The sequence below is a fragment of the Salarias fasciatus genome, chromosome 11, assembly GCF_902148845.1.
Source record: "Salarias fasciatus chromosome 11, fSalaFa1.1, whole genome shotgun sequence".
In the NCBI taxonomy this organism is placed as follows: domain Eukaryota; kingdom Metazoa; phylum Chordata; class Actinopteri; order Blenniiformes; family Blenniidae; genus Salarias; species Salarias fasciatus.
Genome location: NC_043755.1, coordinates 22,015,951 through 22,038,711, shown reverse-complemented (window position 1 = coordinate 22,038,711; position 22,761 = coordinate 22,015,951). Strand labels below are relative to the sequence as shown.

At 43.0% G+C, this 22,761-nt stretch overlaps 1 protein-coding gene across 1 annotated transcript; it reads right to left on the bottom strand.

Annotated features, from left to right (window-relative positions):
- Positions 1 to 4,043: 4,043 nt before the first annotated feature.
- Positions 4,044 to 9,487, bottom strand: LOC115396366 (sulfotransferase family cytosolic 2B member 1-like). The gene is made up of 7 exons (XM_030102222.1): positions 9,435 to 9,487; positions 7,768 to 7,853; positions 6,305 to 6,513; positions 6,081 to 6,207; positions 5,827 to 5,921; positions 5,356 to 5,536; positions 4,044 to 4,228 (listed from the first exon to the last, which is right to left on the bottom strand). Exons 1-7 carry the CDS (start codon positions 9,485 to 9,487, stop codon positions 4,092 to 4,094), a joined length of 888 nt encoding a protein of 295 aa, XP_029958082.1. The 3' UTR covers positions 4,044 to 4,091.
- Positions 9,488 to 22,761: the final 13,274 nt, after the last annotated feature.

Genomic DNA, 22,761 nt, shown 5'->3' with positions numbered 1-22,761 from the left:
TCCCCTGGGTTGTTGACGTGCCAGCCGCGGCTGTTTGCGACGTGTCCAACACCATTCACGCGCCCTTCGATCGGCTTATCAGATCTTAGTTGTTTTGCAACATGGCTAGAATTTGCGTAGCCGCTGCTTGTAGGCCACTATGTGCTTTCTTTCCGGCTTATCGGGCCCCACCGTGGCTGTTAACCACAAACTGAGAGTGGCCGGACCTCCAATGGTTCTGAACCGTGGTCAACATCAGTGGCTCGGAGCTCGCTAATTGAGGTAATACATTACATGTTGCAGGCTCTCATGTGTGCAACTTTAGAGCATCTATGGCTGGAGGTGCTGCAGCAGTTTCAGTCTGCTTCTGTAATTGCCTTTTCCAGTGGTATCGGTGGCCCTCCTCTGTGTTTGTGGTTTTCTGCTTCAGGGGATCTTCAGGGGTCCTTCTGGGCTTGCTACATAGAGACGTTCCACATCCCCACCCACCGCCTCGTTGTTTTCGCTCTATTGGGGGCTGTAGTCCCCAGCAACCTCTGCAAAGGTCTGCTGCGGTCCTGCGTACCCCTGCCTACTTTCCTTTCAGGCAGCCCTGAGCTGTGGGTCTCGTCAGCACCCCTCTGGGGCCCCCGTGAGGCCCCCCTGAGGGCCCCTTGGGGCCAAAGGAGCAGGCCTGTTGCCATTACACTCTTGGGGAGTTGGTTGGATGGATCATGCTTGGACGCCGAGTAGCACCATGGCCAGAGGCTCAGAGTGTTGCAGCACCGCCTCCTGCTCCTGCATCGTGGAAAAACAGGACTTCCTGTCGAGGAAATCTCATTGGGTGTGGCCCCAGCCCACCAAGAGACTGTCACCATGAATGCCGGTCCTTCCAGGTAGGGTGCCATCTGGTGTGGCAAGGCAGTTCAGGGACAGTGGTCTGCTCAAGGTGGCGCAGATCACATCAGTGCGCTGGAGCAGTACAAATGGTCCTGAAATGCTTCTTGGCCATATGTGAGGGGAAGGCGTGTAATTGTACGGCCAGACAACACCTCGATCGTCCCCAGAAACCACCAGGGTGGCACCAAGTCCGGCCGGTTGTGGCAGGTCTCCCATTGACTTCTCAGGTAGGCTGCAACCTGTCTAGCCAGCCTATTGGTCACTTATCTGCCAGGGGACTGAGCCCACTAGCTGACTCATCAGAGCCCTTCATCAGGAGGGTGGTGCCTCGACCTAGAGGTGGAGCACATGATTTGGGCTTTCTTGGCAGGGCGGGGCTCACCTCAGAGGGACTGAACCACTGCTTTTCCCTGAGGGGATTGCCAACCTCTGGGTCAAGATGGAGTAAAGGCCCGTCCATGCTTCACATGTCCGCATGGGTGCGCGTTGAGCGTTGGTCCATGTGACCTAAAAATCGTCATGAATTCCTGTCCGCTAGGGTCCGCGCGGACCGATCCGCGGACGTCTGCGCAGCAGCCAGAATTTAAGACCGCGTTGCGCATTGCGCGCAGGTCACGGAAGTGTGCGCCTGCGCCAGAGCGCCATAGCAAACAAAACATGACGGTAAAAGTGAAAGTAGACAGAGCTACAGCCTGATGGCTCCACTTAAAGAAACCGAAAGAGTGAAAAACTCGTGGAAAGAGAGAGAGACTGTCTGGAGGGAGGAGAAGGTCTGCAGACAGAAGTGAAAAAGTAACTAATCGCTCCGGCGCCGCCCCGTGATTCAGAAACAGAAAAAAAAAAGGCTAAATCAACTTTAATACTTAAAGATAATTTACTGACAATGTATGTGCTTAATTTTCTCTAAATAATCCGTAATAAAGGAGCAGATAAACAGTCTGTAGAGCTGGAAAAGCTTGTCGAGGCTGCGTGGATCACCGCGCCTGCATGAGACGCGCACAGCTGAGCTCAAAATGTAGCATGGGAGAAAGCGCGTCCGCATCGGTGGTGCGCGGACCTTCCAAAGCGGACGCGGAAACGCGTACATGTGAAGCATGGACCAGCCTTAACTTTGCCGCTCCCTCTGATCTGACAGACAGCACCAGAGAATTCTTCAGGAGGGCCTCATGCTGTTGCTGGTGGCCCCCTTCTGGCAACCTTAGGCATGGGTCTCATGCTACACGGACTCTCTCGCTGTTGAGCAGTTGCACTAAGCCTGTCAGCCAGATCACCCTGAAGGTCAAAGCGCCGTCCACCTGTACAATCCACAGGGAAGACACCGTGCTCTGCCCAGTCCCTTTGGTTCTAGATTCTTGCAGGCTCCTCTGGAGGGAAGTCACCTTCCATCTACCTTGAAAGCTTGAAGGTGTATGCGGCAGCAATATCAGCCCTGTATGATGGAGTTACAAATGGCACAGATGGATCAGTTTTCACTGGGGTGCTCTGAGGCCTCATCCCCCGAGAGACTGTGTGCTTGTCTGTCTCTCTGTTTGCTCTCTGATGGAGTAAAGACCTGTACCTTACCCTTGGATCAGCTCCAGCCCCCTGTAATCCTGCATGGGATTGATGGATGGATGGTGTCTGATTGACTTATCATGTGTCTTTGGAATGAATACTCCCCTCTGCAGGAATATTGTCAATATAAACCACAAGATTCACCATGTGGGTTTTTTTTTTAATATATTTTACGTCAGTTTTTCACAACGAAACATTGTGGTTTCCAACAAATTGTTTTTTTGCTGATGTGCTTTCCCGTACGATGAGATTAACATGTTCTGTCTACCTCTATGGAGTGTGTGATCCATTCAAAAAGGATGCCACTTCTTGTAAAGGACTCCTCTAAGTCTGTGACAATCCTGACAAGTAGTACCGAGTCTATAAAACAGGAAATGGATCAACCAGCTCATACTGTTGAATAGTGATGGGGTGTGAATTTACGTAGTAATTTGAGTGACTTATCATGTTCATCTGTGTCTGATACAACCACAACTGAGAGCATTTGAAGTCATCCACTCAGTGAAGAACAATGGCAGCTGTTACTCAAAATGACCCACAGAAACATGATTATGTACAATTAGTTTGACCATCTGGTCACAAATTAATGATCGAAGGTATGAAACATGACTCTTTTTTATTGGTGGTTAATTTAGTGATCTGGAGCAGCCTCACTTTGTGAAATACAGAGACAAGAAATTACAAAAGCATACAGACGGTTTTCAACCCCAACTTGGGTTTGTGCAACAAGAGTTGCACAAGGGAGAAATTCATACTTGGTCTCTTATATGCAGGGTATACACTCAGGGTACAGTACTACTGTTTGTGTGAGAGTATGATAGTGTATGAGTGAGCCTGTGTGAGAGAGAAAAGCAGTATGAGCAACTATAGCTGAGGAGGGACATGAGAACAAAGGAACATGCGAGATGTGACAAAAAAACACAATATTCCTCCCAGTGGTCGAGACTAAAGATTGTAGGCAGGACTTGGGAATCGTCTCTACATCTGTTCAAGTCTATTAAAAACAAGTAGCTTTTTCAAGTCACTTCTTGATATTTCAATCCGTTGATCTGACAAAACAATGCAACGACTTTATATGAAAATACCTCCAGTTTAAGGCTTTTCTCAGCAGCTTTTAGGTAAGATTTAAAAAGAGATTAGTTTAATCAATTAACTACAGATAATATTTAATCTGTCATTGTATAATCTCTTGAAAGCATATATGCATAGCAATGCAATATCATCCTAACACTTTGAATTTTGCTTTTTGAATACAGCATTGTGCTTATTTTCTTCCACAAATACTTAACAGTTCCACATTATATCAAGTTTTTAAGGTGCCAGTAAATACAAGAAACAAAATCATATAAACAATGCAGTAGCAGAAGATTAATCATTTACAGCACTCTGTAAACAATTAATCTGCTCTCATCTGTGTCTTTAAATATGCTCTTCGTTATTCACTGGATATTTATGTATCCAAAGTATTATATGCAAGTCAACAGTAAAATCTTAACAGTAACATCTTAATCATAACAGGTTCTAGAACTGACTTTGTTAATAGTGGGACCAGATCATAAACATTAATAATCAATCAAGTTCAAGTACATAAATACCAATACATGATAAAGACACACACTGAAATTTGAGACCCAATCAGTTACAATTTCTGCATCTAATGGGACTCCATTCCTTCATTTTCAACATCCGTTCCCTCCAGTTGTGTCCAGGCTCCAGAACAGAGAGCAGCTCTCACCCTCCAGCTCTTTGTGAATCACAGATGAAAATCGGGCCAGCTGCTCTGAGCTGAAGTGATTTCTCCAGTCTCCAGCCTGACCTGGCACAAAACATGGGAACACAAGGAATCTGTGAGGTTTAGCAAAACATAAGACAAGCAGAGTCAGACATTTTAACCACAGGTACCAGTGGTACAGTGACGAGGCGGTCTGCAGAGTTGTAAGCCTCCAATGGTCATACGCTCTAACAAGCACATCTAAAAACTGACAAGTGGCCCAGTTTACATGGGTGTTTGTTCAATCCGATTGAATACAATTGTGTTAAACGCATGTGTATACAACGCGATCCACGATGAATCCTCGTTTACAAGGACCCTGGGTGAAGTGGATTAGGTAGCGTTCTGTGACATGCACACAAAGTCTCTCACTGAACTTTCAGGTCTGTGGCTTTGCAGCCAGCAGTCCTCAGCAATGAGCAATGTGTGTTTATCTGCTGGATATGTGCTCAAAAAATGTTCCAACATCTCCATGATACGCTTCTCAAGAAGCGAGCACTCCCCCAGCCCCACCGAGCGGCACGTCTCGGTGTCTCGGGGCTTTGCTCTGCCTTCGGGTGTTTCGAATTAACTGGCGTTTGTGTTAACTTGTGAACAACACATGTTTTGTGAGTCTTATTTTAACATCTGCTGTTACCAGCATGTGTTTACACAGAAATACATCACTCATTGACAAGGGAACCAGCAAATTCATAACACCAGCGGTCCACGAATAGTCTGCTATGAAGCTCTGTGAACAACTCGCTGTTGCGCAATTTGCAGCCATCTCGCCTCTCCAGTGTTTATTCTCTTGGGATTTTTATTCAAAAACTGCTTTTCAACCACCGTCGAGTTCTTCTGCTTGTTGTTGACTTTCCTGCTTCCCGTTTACTGCGCACATCATCACGTCACTACGTACGAGGGAACACATGTGCGGAACAAATAATCCCCCGTTTCATCCGCTTGACTGTCAGGCAGCGTTTACATGAGACACGGAGCGGAATATTGATCGGTGTAGACGACAATCGGCTCCAAAATACAATTCATTCCAAGTGAAGTGGATCCACTCGGGTGTTTATATGACACATGTACATTTGGCTTCATCTTACAATCCGATTATATGGGTCAAAAGTAAACTTGGCTTGTGATTGAACCCCATGCTAGTTAAACTTGAACATCAGGGTCTCGAATACCTTTCCGAAGAAATGGAGACTTGTCGTGATCCATGTAAGCCTTGGGAACCAGGCTGAAGTTGGACATTGTGTTCTTCTTCATGGTCTGGAAAGAGCATTGCTCTGCAATCTTCTGAATGGTTTCAGGGTCCAGATTACGGCCCAGGAAATCTGCCATGCGCCTGAGAGCTGCAGGCAGGTCCTGAAAGAGGAACATTGGAACAAGTCTTTTCTTTGGTTAAACTGTTTTTCTTTGGTATCAAATTGACATTATCAGCGTGACATGTTGACTTGAAGCAGCTTGAGTTTGAGCTGAGTTTAAGATTTCCTGGTACTGGAATATATTTAGGACTTTTTTAAAAAAAAATAATGTTGGTTTGACACATTGTTGAACCACTCAGAGTGTTTTAGTGGGAACATACTGTATATTATCACAAAGACCAAAGCATCCTGTTACTGTCACTTCTTTCAGAACACCTAGAGTTGCTTCACCTGAACCATTTCCTCATAAGTAATGTGCATTATTCTGTCTCCCAGCTCTGTGTGCATCCAACTCTTCACATGATCGGCCCACTTCCCAAAAGGTACTGCAGAAAAGAAAGACACAGGAGCGCTGTGATACTCTCCCACTACACAAAGTACTCTTTACCCTCATTTACAGTTTTTGCCAAACTGCTGAAATTTTCTGGGTATGCCACTAAACTACATGAAAGTTTGGTTAACAATGTGGTTTTGACTGTTCTGACCTTTGCCCTCCAGAAATTTGCCAATAAATTCATCAAATGTTCCCGGTTCCTCAAGAAATTCGGCCATTTGGTGGAAGTAGAACGAAGACACCAGAACGTCCCGTGGGTCTCTCATGACATAGATTGCCTACGTACAAAAACAAAAGAAACAAAACACAGAAAACAAAGGATGTAATGTGTCTTCAATAAACAAATATACAGGCAAATGTGGCACAGTCTTTCACCTTGGCTTTAGAGATGCGGAAAGAAGGAGGCATGAGATTGTAGGGAAAATGTGTGATGAAGGCCCGAGGAGACTTCAGCTGATCCACAACCACTTCCAGTCTTTTCTCTTCCAACCAAGGGACCCGATCCCAGTTGGGGATGGTATGGATTGGGGTCAGATCCCCTCCATTCAGCAGCAGTGGGAGGATCTCCTGCATCCAGATTGTCCCTGCAAGAAAGTACAGTTGAGCCCATGTTTCAGCCAAGATTTAGTGGGAGTCTGCCTCATGCAGTCACTTCGGGAGCTCAGCCAAGAATGTGTGTATTTTGTGCTTCAGTTAAGTTGAGTTTTGTTTCAGTTTAATGTTTAGCAGTGCTAAAAAAAAAAAAAGCTACAATGTGGGATTGAAAGTCAATGATTTGTTTAAAAGAAAAACCTCTGGAACATTTTTTATCATTAAAAACCCTGATTTTATATTTGGAAATGTTGATCACGCAGCAAAAAATAAAAAAATTAAAAAAAACAACATGCACGCACATGTTCATGCCTTTCAGGTACTTGATGCTCCATTCCTTGCACACTGACCTGAGCTCATACACAAAATCAAACAAGCTCATCGTTACTAACTAAACGGACTTGATAAGCTTTTAAAGGGTTTTAAGTTCAACAAAAAGTATTTCTATTCATCTCCGTATGGTGTCATTTGTTGCTTGAGAGATGAGGGTTAATCTTGATATTTTCTCAGTGCGCATTTCATCAAATGCATACGACTAAAAATTTGAATAAAGAAAATAAAAGAACTTTGTGTTTTTACTTTACATGTTGATTTTTTTTTTTTTTTTTTTAAGACGAGTTTGACTTGAAACCGAGAACAATTTAAAGTTCCAGTAGGCTACTGTCCCACCTCAGCTGATAAAAATGCTGTAAAATATCTCCCAACAATCTCAGGCACTGCCTCACAAAGCCCTATTGCATGAGTTGTGGTCGGTTTGAGGAGGGACTGTGGGGAGAAGAGGGATCCCCCCTCCATCGAGGTCAGTCGGGTCAGTTCACGCCGAACCCATCAGACTGCCTTGTCCCTGGATGGCAGGGTTTCATGAGGGGACCCCGGCAGGGACCCCCCACTCCACACAGCAGCCAGACAGCACAATCCCAGGCCCTCAAGACCCAGCGCATGCCCTGCCGGAGGGCTGCGGGGCAGGGCATTGTGACACCCCCCCACTCCACCCTACTCCTTCCATCCCAACCTCAGTGCCCCCCACCCCTGGTCTACCTGTGCCATGCTACCTCCACCACCCAGCCTGTAGACCACCCTCAGCCCATCGCCCCCATGTCACTGCCTGTCCAACACCAGGACCCGATCCATGAGCAAGGCAGTGCAGAGGAGGGCAGACAGTTTTTCTTTTAAATAAAAGTCCTTAAACTCCAGAGATTAAGAGCTGTCTGAGATGACAAGAGACGCAGTAACAAGAGGAACTCTACCTGACTTGGGATAAGTCACAGCCAACACATCAGTGTCCTCCAAAGAGAAGTTCTGGAAAAACTCCAAGCTCTGCGTGCTGTGTGCCGTGCTGGAAAGAGCCAGGCCGTGGTGGTAGAGGTACCTTGGCAAGCATTTGGAACAGGACGGTTTTACCTGGTCATCGCTCATTCTGCCCGGAGTCGCAGGCATTATTCCTCCTGTACAAACTGAGCTCCTCTTTTTCTGTTCCTTTAGCTTAGGGAGGAAGGAATCTGTTAATGTGAGTGACAGCTCTACATTCTTAAAACTGCTACATTAAAATGTAACCTTAATTGTGTGAAATTGTGCACCCAGTGCTGGGTCAAACAGGGACCGAGCCAATTCTGTGGTATTTATACCCCAGCTGTCATTGCAAACACTGTTCCACAACATAATTACAATAAAGTTTCAAACCGTGTTACCTTTTTGTGACTGTTTAACTTTCTTTAATGAACATGTGTCAGGTCGTGACTGTTCCCCTGCTGCTTCTGCTGCTGCACGTGCTCATATTAGCATGATTGAAACCGTAGCATGGGTCCTGACGTCACCGAGGGGGCGGGGCTACAGCTCGGTCACATCTTAACAGGAGGGTGCAGACAGACAGTCAAAAGGCATGGCAACAGTACTCATGTCCATACTACTTCTTTCAATAAACATGACTGTGATCCATATCTATTGTCAGTCTCTTGATTACTGAGCAGTATGAGCATTTTTTTATAGCTGCGACGCTGGCTAGCTTCGGGATCCCGTGACGTCACTGAGGGGGCGGGGCTACACTTGTCACATCTTAACAAGAGTTTTCAAACACACGGTCACAAGCCATTATAAGCTGGTATTATTGGCCTGAAATGGCAACAGTACTCATGTCCATACTTCCTCTTTCAATAAGCATCACTGTGACTCATATCTATTGTCATTCCTTTGATTATTGAGCAGTTTAAGCTTTGTTTGTTTGTAGCTGTGAAGCTAACTAGCGTCGGAACCCCTGACATCACTGAGGGGCGGGGCTACACTTCATTCACATCTTGACATGGAGTGTGCAAACAGTCACCCCTACCTGGCACATTCCACATGTTCATAATTAAGATCATGAATCCAGATGGTTCTCTGTTATCATTCAAAACAGGGCACTTCAAGTTGGTGATTACTTTTATGTGTAGAATTTTTTTTTAAAATATAATTGAATCACTTAATTAAATTTTTATTTTACCTTTTTTTTTTAAAGTGTTCAAGAAACACCTCTTCAAATTATTGATATTTTGCACTGCTATAAAATTTAATAAATCAAAAACTGATGACGTAGTGCTGTATTTTATGTATCTCTTAAATTCAACCAATAATGCACAGGCTTAATCAGGGGGTGCTTCAATGAATGAGTTGATCACAGGGGGCACATCACAGAAAAGAGTCTGAGAACCACTTATCTAACAGATCAACACACTGACAGCAGTCACACATTCATCCAGCTTCAGGGCAGATGTGACTGTTTGCAGTAGGTCTGTAGTTTTCTGGTTCACTGTCATCCTTATTGCTTCTTTCTGAAGTATTATTGGGTGAGATTTATAACCACATAGAGGAGTGAAAGAAACTTTCTTTATCCATTGTAACTTCCGACAACTGACATACAACAAGTAACAGCAGTAGTGATGGGGCTGGTGATATCACTCCGCGTAGGGCACTATATAATTGGATATATGACATATTACAACATCCCCTCTGTCAAGTAATAAAACTTCAGAACTTGAATACATCACAACAAAGACTATGTTTTCTGTCTTATGTAGATAACAAAAATAAACTATCACATTCCTGATGTAAATCACATCAGTGACATTAAAGATCACTTATCAACATTAAAGTCTGCATTAACCAAGTGACTTTTTTTCTTTTTCTCTGAATTTGCTAATAACATGAAAAAATAAATTGAGAGATAGTGAACAGTACATCACAACACTGCTTTGTAGTTTTCTTTTTTTTTCCAGACAAGGTCTTTGTATTGAACAGGTTTGGGCATAGAGGCTCTCTGCACAAGAGATGATGACGTATGCATGCTACAGTTTTTCACAAAGAAGAAGAAGAAGAGATGCTGACGTAGTTCTGGTAGAATCTCAGGATTGTTGTTAGTTTCCGGTTAGCACTGGCTGTTATGATGCTAGCAACAAAGCCACCAAAGCCGCATACGGAGTAATATTTTGAGTGTTTTTTTCATTTTTAATACCGATTGATTTAATCTGTCGTCATGCCAGGATGACATGTAAACGCACAAAGGTGTGTTTTCAAAGGCGGGGGGACAGCGCTGCCAGCCACCACTGTTGTGTGCCGCAGTGTACAGCATCGGCTACTTATAATTCAGTCCTAAGTTTCTATACGTTTCCTCAAAACACAGAACTACAGAAACGGTGGGTCGTTAATATTAGAAGAGCAAATTTTATTGTTAAAAGTAGCTCGCGAGTGTGTAGCCGGCATTTTCAAAGCTCGGACCAGATAGAACCTCCAACCCCGGCCGGACGCAGACGTTTGAAACCTGGAGCTGTCCCGTTGCTGTTCCAGTGGAACAATTTCACAGTTCCAGCCCCACGACCTGGAGTTTGGGAACGGACAGAACGACCCAGCACGGAGCCCATGCAGATTGCCGAGCCATCCGAGGAAGCTCTTGATCATGACTACTGCGCCAGTGCTGAGCCTGCTGCGCTGGACCTGTCCCTCCACCACGCAGAAGAGCTGAGAGCTGAAATAGCAAGGCTGAAAGAACAACTCGAGGAGATAACTATCAGCAGCAAGTTCTGTTTGGAGCGTTTTGCTGGCTCCGATGAGGATATAAGGTTTTTCACAAGGTAAGTAACATTTCCGGTGTTTGTAAGATTCATGAAAATTACCATATTTGCCCAAATATAGGACGGCTCTGATTATAAGATGACCCCTATTTTTCAAATATCATTATGTGAAAATAAAGATATGTTGAACACAATAAGGTTACTCATAAAACAACTTTTTATTGTACAATTATTCTAGGAAAACTAACAACAGAGATAACGTTTCATGTGATTTAAGATCAAGAAATAGTACTGCAGTATTAAATGAAACACTTTATTCCCTTTCTCAAAATCTGAGGCTGTGACTCAGTGAATGAGCAACAAATAAGTACCTTCAAAAGTTCAACAACTGCATTAGTGATGTAAATAACTTTATAACCATCAAATTCAAGTTCTATTCAATTTCATGAACATTAACAATTCAGTCTAATATATCTTGGCCATATGACAGTAGTTTGCTTCTGATGCCTTGATTACCATCACTTTGAAGTTGGCATCAAAACTTCGCCTCTGTTGTTTGCTCACTTGTCTAGTGTTCGAGCCCCTTAATTCCAGATGGTCACGTTCCTCCATTTTTCATTAGATCACTGTGGCTGTGTTCGAAACGGCATACTGCTTACTACATCCTTACATACTCATACTGCCCATACTGCATCCTGCATACTCAGTCGATCAGACAGTATGCAAAACGTTTACACTACATCATACTACATAATAACCCACAATGCATTGCACTCCTCCCCAAGCCAAAATCGACCTGCTAAAGCTGATTTCACTTTAGCTCTAAACTCTTCAAATGTATAACTTCATCGAGATTTTTTTTTTTAAAATTAGGCAACAAAGTGGTCATTTAGAGCCCGAGTTTGTCGTTTATTTGTCCGAATACCAACCATTTATGATTTTCTTTGGATGAATTTGGCGAGTGGGCGCAGTGAGCGGCTGGCTCCAGCATGGAGGTGTCAGAGAAGCAGAGCACACACGAACCCTGGACCCGCCACGGGGGGCCCCCTGCCCGGCACGGCGCCCGGCACAGTGGCCCAGCCTCCAGGCGGCGCAAGCTCTGTCTGGCGCAACCGCTGTGTGTCGCGTTGCATCTTGGGTAATTTCAGTATGAGTAGTGAACACACAATGTATACTCAACATTTCTGGTGAATGCAGTATGCATCCGGGAACTTCTCGCATACTCAAAATCGCCTACTGCCAGTGTAAATGCACTGCATACTCAATAAGTTAGTATGAGTTGTAGGTAAGTATGCGGTTTCAAACACAGCCTGTGATCATGGATCACACGCTCCATTCTCATTCTGGTCACTGGTACTATGGCTCCATCTAGCGACGCAGATGTGTAATGACAATCTAGTCCTCGATGAAGACCCCATGTTGGAGAATACAATTTCTTGGAAAAAACATTGTCCTATATTCTGGCCAATACGGTACTGAAACTATTGAATGTGGATTTTGTCTAATCGACCTCAGATTTTAAATGTGCAAAGGAGAATTTGTTTTATTTATTTATTTATTTGATAGGGACAGTGTACATTAATAAACATCTACATTGCCAAAACAAATAACAGGCGTAAATATGCCGGATTAAAGCCACAAGGCTAATTTACGTCCGTAGTCCCGAGGCAGATATGAGAGAGAGAGAAAAAAAACACAATTAGTACAAAAGAAAACATGTTAAAATAGAGTCAGTGATTACAAGAGTGGTTTGCTTTAAGCCACACTTTGAGCTGAGCTCTGAAAAGAGGAAAAGTGGAGCATTCTCTGACAGTGAGGGGGAGACTGTTCCAGATCTTTCTGGCCTTCACAGACAAAGCATTTTGCCCAAAAGCAGTTCTTCTGAATGGCACCTCACAGTCGCCCCTAGAGGTGGAACGTGTCCTTGCACCAGTCTTTATTTTAAAAAAGTCCCAACAGTGGAGGGGGTGTGAGTCCATGAAACACTTTAAACACAAAACATGCTGATTTGAAATGCTTAAAATTCTCTAAACTCAGGAAGTTGTGCTTTTGTAAAATGTCAAAGATATGGTGGGATCTCGGCTTTTTGTCAAAAACTTTTAATTAATTTTTGTAAAGAGATTCTATAGATTTTGAAGAACCCACACTCGTCAGCGACCAGCATGTGATACAGTATTCGATGTGTGACAAAGACATTGAATGTAAGAACATTTTTGCAGCTCCAAGCGTTATATATTGACGAATCTGCCTAAAATTTCGTAGATTAAACTTGACTGTGTTTGATAGGTTCTTGACATGTTTTTTAAAACTGAGTGTTGAGTCAAGAATCACACCTAAGTACTTAAAATCAGGAACAATTTCTAGTTCTTCGCCTCTTAAAAATACACCAGACTGGGTAATGTTGAAAGACTGGAGAACATCCTGCAGACCGTTGTTTTCCTGTTGAGCAACAGGTAAGATTTAAAAAGCCATTGATTTATCTGTTCCATAGCCGAGGTCAGGATGGAAGAAGCTTCATTTGGAGTTTTTGCATGTGTGAAGACAACTGCATCATCTGCATACATTTGAAAGTCCACTTCAGCACATGTATTTGGCAGATCGTTTATATACAAGGAGAACAACAGTGGACCAAGTATTGACCCTTGCGGCACTCCTACAGGGACATCCAGAGCAGGGGATTTGACACCATCAATCGTAACAAACTGTTTTCTAAAGGATAAATAAGATTTGAACCATTGAACAGCACCAGGTGAAAAATTGAGAAGTGTTAATTTTGACAATAAAATTTCATGATTAACGGTGTCAAATGCCTTTTTCAGGTCTAAGAATACAGCACCAACACAAGTCTTATCTAGTTTGCTTTTAATTTTTTCTAAAAATAAACTAATTGCAAACTCTGTAGAGTGATTGGTGCGGAACCCAAATTGCAAAGGATGAAGGGGGCAGAGGCCTTTATTTAGATGTTCATTGATCATTTTTGCAACCCATTTTTCAGCCACCTTAGAAACCACCGGAAGAATACTAATGGGCCTGTAGTTAGCTACATTTAGTCTATCCCCAGATTTAAAGATTGGGATGACTGAAGCCATCTTCCAGGTGGATGGGACAACTCCACTCTTGAGTGACAAATTAATCAAGTGTGTTATAGGCTCAGTTAAGGAGTCTTTGCATAATTTCAGAGTGCAGGTGTCAAACTCATGGGCATCTTTTGCTTTGGAACTCTTAAGTGAGCCAATGATGTTATGTACCTCGGGCTCTGTTATTTAGAATGTGAAGGAGAAACAAATATTTTGCACATATTTGCTAGTGCAATGCTGCCAGTGGAAAAACACAATAAAATCCTTATTACATCCCATAGATTTGCAAGTCACAGCCATCTGATGGCTTTCTGGAAACAGATCGAACCAGCCACCCATAAGATTGTAAGGGTGACAAGGGCAACTGGCGGGACGGCAAAGACTGACAGGGACCCTCACACCGTCAAAGTAACGGTAACTATTTTTTTCTTTATTCATTTATTTTGTACTTCTTACCAATTATATTAAAGCATTTTAGTTTTTATTTGATCTTTAAATACACCAAAGCCAGTCACAATGTATTGTTATAAGATACTAAAATGAATCTTTTTCTCTTCAGCTTCTTCAACCCATTGATGAATTCTTTCTCTTCATGAACTATTTGTCACTGGGTCTGATGGAAAAGGATCTTGCCCATAGATTCAAAATCCACCAATCGACAGTAAGCCCCATAATAAACACATGGGCAAACTTTCTTTATACTGTACTGGGTGCTGTTGGTATTTGGCTGGATGAGGAGAACATCAAAGCTCACCTACCAGAAGTTTTTCACGATTACGCTGACACTCAAGTCATTTTGGACTGTACTGAGCTACGTTGCCAAACACCAAACTCTCTTCTTCTCCTAAGTGAGGTGTTCTCTGGTTACAAATCCCACTGCACCTTCAAAGGGCTGATTGGGGTGGCCCCCCATGGGCCAGTTACTTTCATTTCATCTCTATATCAAGGTTCCATCAGTGATAAAGAGATTCTGAAGCAATCTGGCATTGTGGCACTGATGAACCCGTCTATGGCCATCATGGTAGACAAGGGTTTACTTGTGGAAGACTGTGTGCCCTGCAAAGTCCACATACCTACCTTCCTGTCAAAGAGAGCACAACTGTCTGGGCCAGAGGTCAGGAAGACACAGTCCATAGCAAGACTGAGAGTGCATGTTGAGCGCCTCATTCGCAGAGTGAAGGAGCACAAGATATTCAGTACAGTCATTCCTCTTTCACTCACAGGTAGCATCAACCAACTCTACACAGTTGCTTGTCTTTTGGTTAACTACCAAAACAGGCCATTGGTTAAAGCCTAGGCAAAGAACTGTTAATAAAAAAAAAAAAAAAGGAAAAGCAGGTACTCTCGTCTCTCCTCATCACTGATGAAGACTTTTTACATGTTTTTACAAAGAACTGTGAAATGTGATGTATATGGTACTCAATGAGTTACATGCAACATTCTTTGGTCTTTATTGAATTTTGTGATTTTTATGCTTTGTTACTGTTAGTTAAAGCAGTACTATGCAAGATTTGCTTTAGCGCTCCCCCTACTGGTCTCTTGTGAAAGCTCACTGTTGTAAACATTCTCCGTATCACCCCCACCCCCGCCCCCACGTGCAGAGAGCATCCCACTTCCGTTTCCTTTTTTCTGCTCGTCAGCCAAAGTTTTTTCGGTCTTTTTTTGGTTCTGCCGTCCGTGAGCACCTAAGGGTGGCGTTGCTAACGCTAGCAAGGGTTTTACATGCTTTTATACTGTAATCCCGTATGAGTGCCGTAAAGTAAGTTTGTTCGCACGAGATGGAGTTGGGTCCGCTCCTCTGAAATTGCAAGCGCTGTTTTCAGGACACAGACCCCGGGGGGAGTGGAGGGACCGGCGAATCACTGTGCCAAGTCTTTGTTTACCCCCACAGGGATTCTGAAGAACATTTATTGCGGTAAAAAAGTTGCATAGTACTGCTTGAAAAGAATACTACACCCACAGATTGATAATGCCTTCATTTTCTTCTCACCCTCATGCTGAGCAATGCTCTGAAGTTTTTTAACATCTGAAATGCAGCTGGAGATCCAGGGGGATTTTCGCTGTCCACTGACATTCATATAATGGGGTACCTGGCACTCGAAACAAAAAGGTCCATTAAAGTCCACAAAAACTTGGCAATCGGCCATTAAAATCCCCCGTATCTCCGTAGTAGAAAATAAAAGGCATTATCAATCTGTGGGTGTAGTATTCCTTTAACAATTTGTTGTTTGTGATGTTTTTTTTAATCAAAGAAAAAAAAGTGAAATTTGTGCAATGTTTATACTTTGTTTATTACAACTGAGACATTTACAATCATAAACATTAAAAAACAGTAAACACCACAAAATGGCCACTGTTCATGTCGGTTCATTTGCACATGGAAAGGTATTTTGAAATGTATGTGTAAAAGAAAAACAAATCAATCTTCTGTTTCATGGCATGCAACACATCATTTCTGTGGATGTGCTGCAAAAAAATGTCACCATTGGCAAAGATAAAGTCACACCATTCAAATCCTGTGATTAGCAACTGTCCCTGGACTTGCCAATCATAGCAATGATTTTCCTTCAGCTTATGCACACCATGGTCAACTTTGAGGTACTTGCAATCTAGGGCTGAACGATATGGGCAAAATTTCATATCTCGATATCCATGCCAGATATCTCGATATCGATACGATATATTACAATGGATTCAGTGAAAGTTAAGCATTTTTCAGAAAAATAAAAACATACAGGGCATGAAATTCGTCAAAATTTTAACAGGCCCTCCAAAATTTTTCAGCAGGTCCTCAGAAAATTTTAACAGGTCCTCAAAAGTTTTAACAGGTCCTTAATCTTCAATTTTGTAAAATGCTGATCAAAAACAGGATCCAAAAATAATTTTTTAATTAAACTGTTATATTTTGTTGTGCTTGTTTAGTTCTGTTTATATCTATTTGCTGCACTGTGTCTGGGATGGTAGATCTTCTTATGCTATATGGCCCACCCTAAGTTGCAAATTTATAAAATGATTTTTATTTATTTTGGTGCAGGTATGCATGTTGCTAATTGCTGATTGAAGCATCCCAGCTTTGACAAGTTTCTTTGGTGGTGGTGGCACATTAACCCTAGAATCCATACCAGCACAAACCACATTTCATTTAATGTAGTTGCACCCAATTGAAACAAAGTATTTTAGCTGAGATCCTGCTGATGGCTGTGAATGTTAGTGTAGGTTCTGATTCTATTCAGTTCTTAATCTGACCAGGTTTTGTCTCTGTATGTATCAGACCCTGGAGGACCTCTCTCACTGATGTTCATTGATGTTGTTCTGCAGCTGTGATTGCCTCATTCAGGGGTGGAGAACTGTAGTATTGCAGTAAATCAATAACTGTTTTGGCAGATTTGCATATTTACAGTTACTACTGTTTACACCCGTTGCTGTCATTGTGTTCTGAATTATTTGTTGTTTGGAGTTCACAGCAGCGCCTGAATCCAGCAGTACCTCCTTCAATCCAGCAGAGGGCGCGTTGTGATTGTTGATGCATAGTGCAGCGTGAAGCACAGAGAAGAAGAATGCAAAAATGGAATCCCAGAGTTACGAGGCGTGTTGGTTATGATTGATTCATTAAAAGAGAAGCAACGCAATTTCGTGATTTAAAAAAAGCCAACAGGCGGTAAGGACCTACTTATATGGCACCTAAACCGGCGGAGATTCGATCTCAATTGGTCCCCGCCGCCATTTTATAGGGAATTTCGCGCCCTGATAACACAAAAGAATGTAAAAAAATAGTTTTTTTTTTTAATGAGAACTCACTGCCACTACCACCAAATTCGTTTGTGCAGATTCTGCAACCGCCCTCTCTTCAGCTCTCATGTTGTTGTTTTGCTTACTCTCCGCCGTGTGTAGCACATGTGAGTGTGCGTCTCCGTCTCCCTCCTGCCCCTCCCTCTGATGTTTCTCATTGGCTGCCATCAGCTGTCAACCAGTAAACGAGGTTTGTGGTTGGCTGGCCTGACCTGTGCATGGGCAAGCTTACATGCAGGGCAAGCAGGGGAAATCTTGATATCGTCGATTTTGAGAAAATAATGTCCTGAATGTTCATATCCCGATATCGATATGATAACGATATATCGTTCAGCCCTATTGCAATCAATGTAACTTTGTGTGTTGGGCATTTAATTTCTACAAGACCAAATGATGGTCGCTCGAGTGGGTCATATACCAGCCCATCAGGTGATGCACCCAATCAAGGTGCATCTGGATGGACTACCAGCCCACACGTGGTTAAGTTCAGTTTTTTCAAAATGGCATAGTCCTTTAAGGCACCAAATTCCATTTCCAAGCCCCTCTTCATGTGTTCAGTTTGTTGTGTTCCTCGGATGATTCTTTCTGCCAGGTTTTCTGCTTTGCTTTGACTAACATGGCTGGCTTCCCTGAAATGTGAAGCAGTCACTCTTACCTTCCTGAGTGAATGCCACTCGGGCGTTGCACTCTGTCTCCTGGTTGCCTCCTCAATAAGGTGAGACTGCGGCAAAGTCAGAGACAGTGACGTGAGATGCAGCTGTTCTTGGTTTGTCAACACATGAACAGTCTGTTGATGCTAGATGGTAACCCTCCAGTGGCACTCTTGGAAATGGAGGTGCAGCCTTATGGATAACAACACTGTCAGATAGAGGTGGTGGATGCTGATAAGAGAGTACACTGCCAGCTTGTACTTTGCCAAAGATGTAGTCCACAAGTGGTTTGTCAGGTGAGATGTTCATCGTGCAGATAAGTGGAAGAGAATCCGGGTTTATGTCAGTGTACGCAGGTCTAGGACTGAGGGTTGAGGGTGCTGGTAACTGACCACTGTAACCCTTGTACAATGCAGATCTGGAATGACATTGATAGAACCACGTTGGATTTTTACACAAACACAACATTAAATTTGATGTTACATACCTTATTCCACTTGCCGAAGTAGCACCTGGTTTGACCTTCACAACAACCATGGACTCCACCGGCCCTGGCTTCACTCCCTAGTTGGTAGTTAGTGGAAAGAAATAGATGAACTGCAATACAACTGTCAGATGCAAGGGAGAAAATTGTTAAATATTAAATTGGTACAAACCATTGTTCTTGGTTTATGCCACCTCTGCTCTGTTTTGGTGCATGAAAGGACAGGTGGAACGACAGACATGCCACATTCAGAGTAGTGGGCTGTCTGATAAAGTAAAGCAACCAAATGGCTGCACATCCCACACCCTGCCACACGAGCAGTAGCTCTTAACCAGCATAACTGGCTGTGAATCAATGAATGTCATCTGAAATATAGAGAAGCAAAAATGAATGAATTTTGAAAAAGAAGAGGCTTCTGCAAAGCCACATCTGCTCTGGTCTGTTGTTAATGCCAAGGCCAAAAGAACAAATGAGGACAGGACAGTTGTGAGTTGCAATGTGCAGTTAGAAGAATAGCTGAGTATGTGAAATATTTTTTGGAATATTAATTTAGCCTAAAATCAATTAATTTTAAAGTGCTTATTGCATAATTGTTATAGTCTCAGCTAAATTCACGCCAAATCCCACTCAGCTTTCCTGTAACTGCCCTGTAACAACTCGTAGATGCCATTGCAAAGGTAACGTCTTTGCCAACAGTCATCAGACCTTACTTATGGTAACTTTAAGGGCTGAACTCGTGCTGAACAGAACATGTTCAACAGAACCGTGAATGACACAGCATGTCACTTTATCTTGTCCTACTCTCAGCTTGTGTGGCGGCTCTGCTTTCTTCATAGAGCGGTAGCAGTGAGCTCTCACAGAGATCTCATTTGTAGCTCTGACTTTCCCTGATACTTAAAACAAAAAACGGGGAATAAGTTCACTCAATCATTATTATAAGACAACGTGGCTGTGACAACCAGCCGAGCTTCCAGTTCAGCTGGCTAAAATTAGCTTAGCAACTTACCTTCAAAACACAGGTACAACGAGACGTAAAACTTGAAACCATTTTCGAGTTTGCTCTGTGGTGTTGCGCTGGACGTCTGGACAATTCTCTGCACATAATTCACCGTGATCTTTGGTAACTCCAGTAAACAGCGTGTGTAGACAGAATCCGCCATGACGACTTCGAGCTTGTTTTCATAGTGTTTATGTCCGACCAGAAATGCCTCACCATCCTTACCCGAGGGCGGAAGTGATTTGTGCATATTTGCCTATTTGTGGAAATTTGTTTTGTGCGTTGTTGTCCTTGTGTGACTCGTTTGAGGGTTCAGTGTCTTTCACTGCTTGGTTATTTTGATCGTTGAGAGTCTCAGGTTGTTTGGTTGCTGCAAAGTTAGTCTCTCTTGTGTTGACCTGCATGTTCGGTTTAAACAGTTGGCGCAGATGACTCCTGCAGCGCCTGAGTCGATTTCCATTTGGTGTGTGTACAATGTAGCTCCTTGGCTCACTGCTCTTTTCGAGAACAGTTGCTGGGTACCATGTTCTCCTTTCCTTGTTTAACACAGTCAAATGTTGCCCAGGATGGAGTGGTGGTAGTTCTCTGCGGCTGTTTTTATCATGGTGTTCCTTCATGTCTGCTATTTGTTGTTCGAGGTGAAATCTGTGTTCCTCTTTGCCAGGGTCCGTTCGAAATGGCAGCAGGGTGATGAGAGGTCTGCCAAAGATCAGTTCTGCAGGTGATGGTAGTTTGCTGTCGATGGGTGTTGCCCTGGGGCCTCACCTACAAAGCTTGTGGCGCACGAAACGAGCACCAAACTTTCCGCAGCGGCTCCTCTGCGCCAAAGCAGGTACCTATACACATTTTGCCAAGGGAAAAAGTGCGCGTGACTTTGCGGTCCTCACCGCCAACAAAATAGCTGCCGTACAGGACCGCGCAATACAGAAAAACTACGTGGAGACAACAAAGCAGAAGGAAATGGAATTGAAAGTCCTTTATTTGTCCCGCATGGGGAAATGCAGGGTTGCAGCGGCAAGAAACGTAGAAAGAAAAGTAGAAAAATACAAAGCCCAAACATACAAGGAAAAGTTAAACATAATTTGTATGTAAAATTAGATGTAATTGCATAACAGGAATATACTGACCGACAAAACTAATTATTCAAGTTAAATTAAATATAACGGGAATACAAATCGAAGACACATATAATTAAGTAATAGATAGAAGCCGACAGATATAAAGCAAACATGATTTACACCAAGATCCAAGACAGATATAATGAAATAAATAACAGACTTAAGTTCGATATAATTTAAATATACATTTAAGACAGAGAGTGAGTGGTGATGATTGCACATGAGGGGAGACACTTTGAGGAAGTCATGTTCAGTGGCTTTGGAATGTTTTCATCCTGTAACCCTCACCTTTCTACATCTTCTGAAATAAACACAAAATAAATAGTTCAAAGGGGAGCAATCAAACACATCACGAAATAAAAACACCTACAATGTCTTTGTCTCTGCACTTACAAATACCGACTGTCACTTGTAATGACAATTTTTCTCATGATACACACTTCAAATTGTTCTCAATTAAATGGCAAATTGACACAAAAAATGTTTGCTATTTTGCCATGGCCATATCTGATGTCCGAACCCCGAATCATCCCGGGTTCACAGCCTCTATGTGCTGCAGCGCATTAAATCCTGTTGACTCCAGAGGCAAAACTATTTTGATAATGCATGAACGCACAATCATATTGTGCAACCAATTTCCACTACATTTTTATGTTAAGTTTTTTTGTTTTTGTTTTTGTTTTAAGGTGTTTCTGCAATGTTGAGACACTATGAATTATGACAACTCACCTTCAAGTCAGACCACTTTTTTTCACTTCAGCAGTAGTGCACCTGATGGCACTGGCACCTGCTCCACTCAACGTGTCTCCATTTGTCTCTCCGCTGCTGTGTCCTCCAAAAAGGACAGAAGACCGGCTCTCCACCTCACCAATAAGCGGCCACAGCATCACCTCAAACCTCCACAGCAGCAGATCCACCGCCTACATGCGGCGCCTCTCACCTGCCGGTGAAACTTGTGCTCTGCCTGCAGCGAGACGCTGATCGCCCTGGAAAAGGAAAAGCTGCATTGTCCTCTGCTGAATGAGCGATTAAATTGTAAATGCCATGATTATGCACACTGTTGCTCGTTTGGCTGATCAAAAAGTGTTTTTCTATCATTTTCGTTCGTTTCTTTATGTTTGGAATAAGAATTAAAATGTTGCTTTTTTTTCATTTGAGTGCTTCAACTGCAACCTGCCTGAATGTCATTAAAATCTTAATTTTTCGACACTTCATCTGCCTGATCCGCTGTTATCTGCAGGTTCCACACCGCGCACCCTCTAATATACCCAAATTTCATTCTTGAGTTCATTTACATACCCATATATGGTGCCAAGGGGTGGAGTTGGGGCGGGATTGTGGGTGGGATCGGCCACCGTCACGTTCTCTGCAGGATTTGAAACCTTGACTTGGAAATTGTGAACAGCTGCAACTTTTTTTTGGCTCCTGATTTTTTTTTTTGCAGACAGAAGTTTGCGTTGCGTTCCCACGCACCATTATTGTCAGATTTTCCCACAGAGTTTCATAGGTGAGGCCCCTGATCTGTGTAGTGACATCTGTAGATTTCCACCATGCTTTAGAGTTTTCTTAACAGTTGATTTAATGTGTCCAACATGTCTTTCATTAAGTCCATTACTTTTTGGGAAATTAGGTGAAGTGGTGACATGTCGAATTCCCCAGTTTGTTTTGAACTTCTTGAAAGCTTCTCCTGTGTACTGTGGTCCATTGTCTGTCAAACTTTCATCAGGGCGACCAAATAGTGACATGTATATTTGCATCTTTTCTGCTGCTGCATGACTAGATGCTGTGGGTATTTCATCCATCACTGGAAATTTGGAATATCTGTCCACAGTCAACAGGTACTGACGGCCATTCACTTCAAACAGATCTGAAGCTAGTGCTTGCCATGGTTTTGTCAATTTGCCAGAAGTCTCTGGATACAAGCTGGAGAAGGAGTTGCAGGATTGTCCAAAATGGTGATTTATCTCTTCCCTTCAGCCCGCGAAATCGTTGACCCAATCTGCTGGGTCAAAATAATAAAAGTGACCCAATCTGCACAAAATCGAGGGCTACCCAGAAAGTGGGTTAGGAAAATAACCCAGCAGTT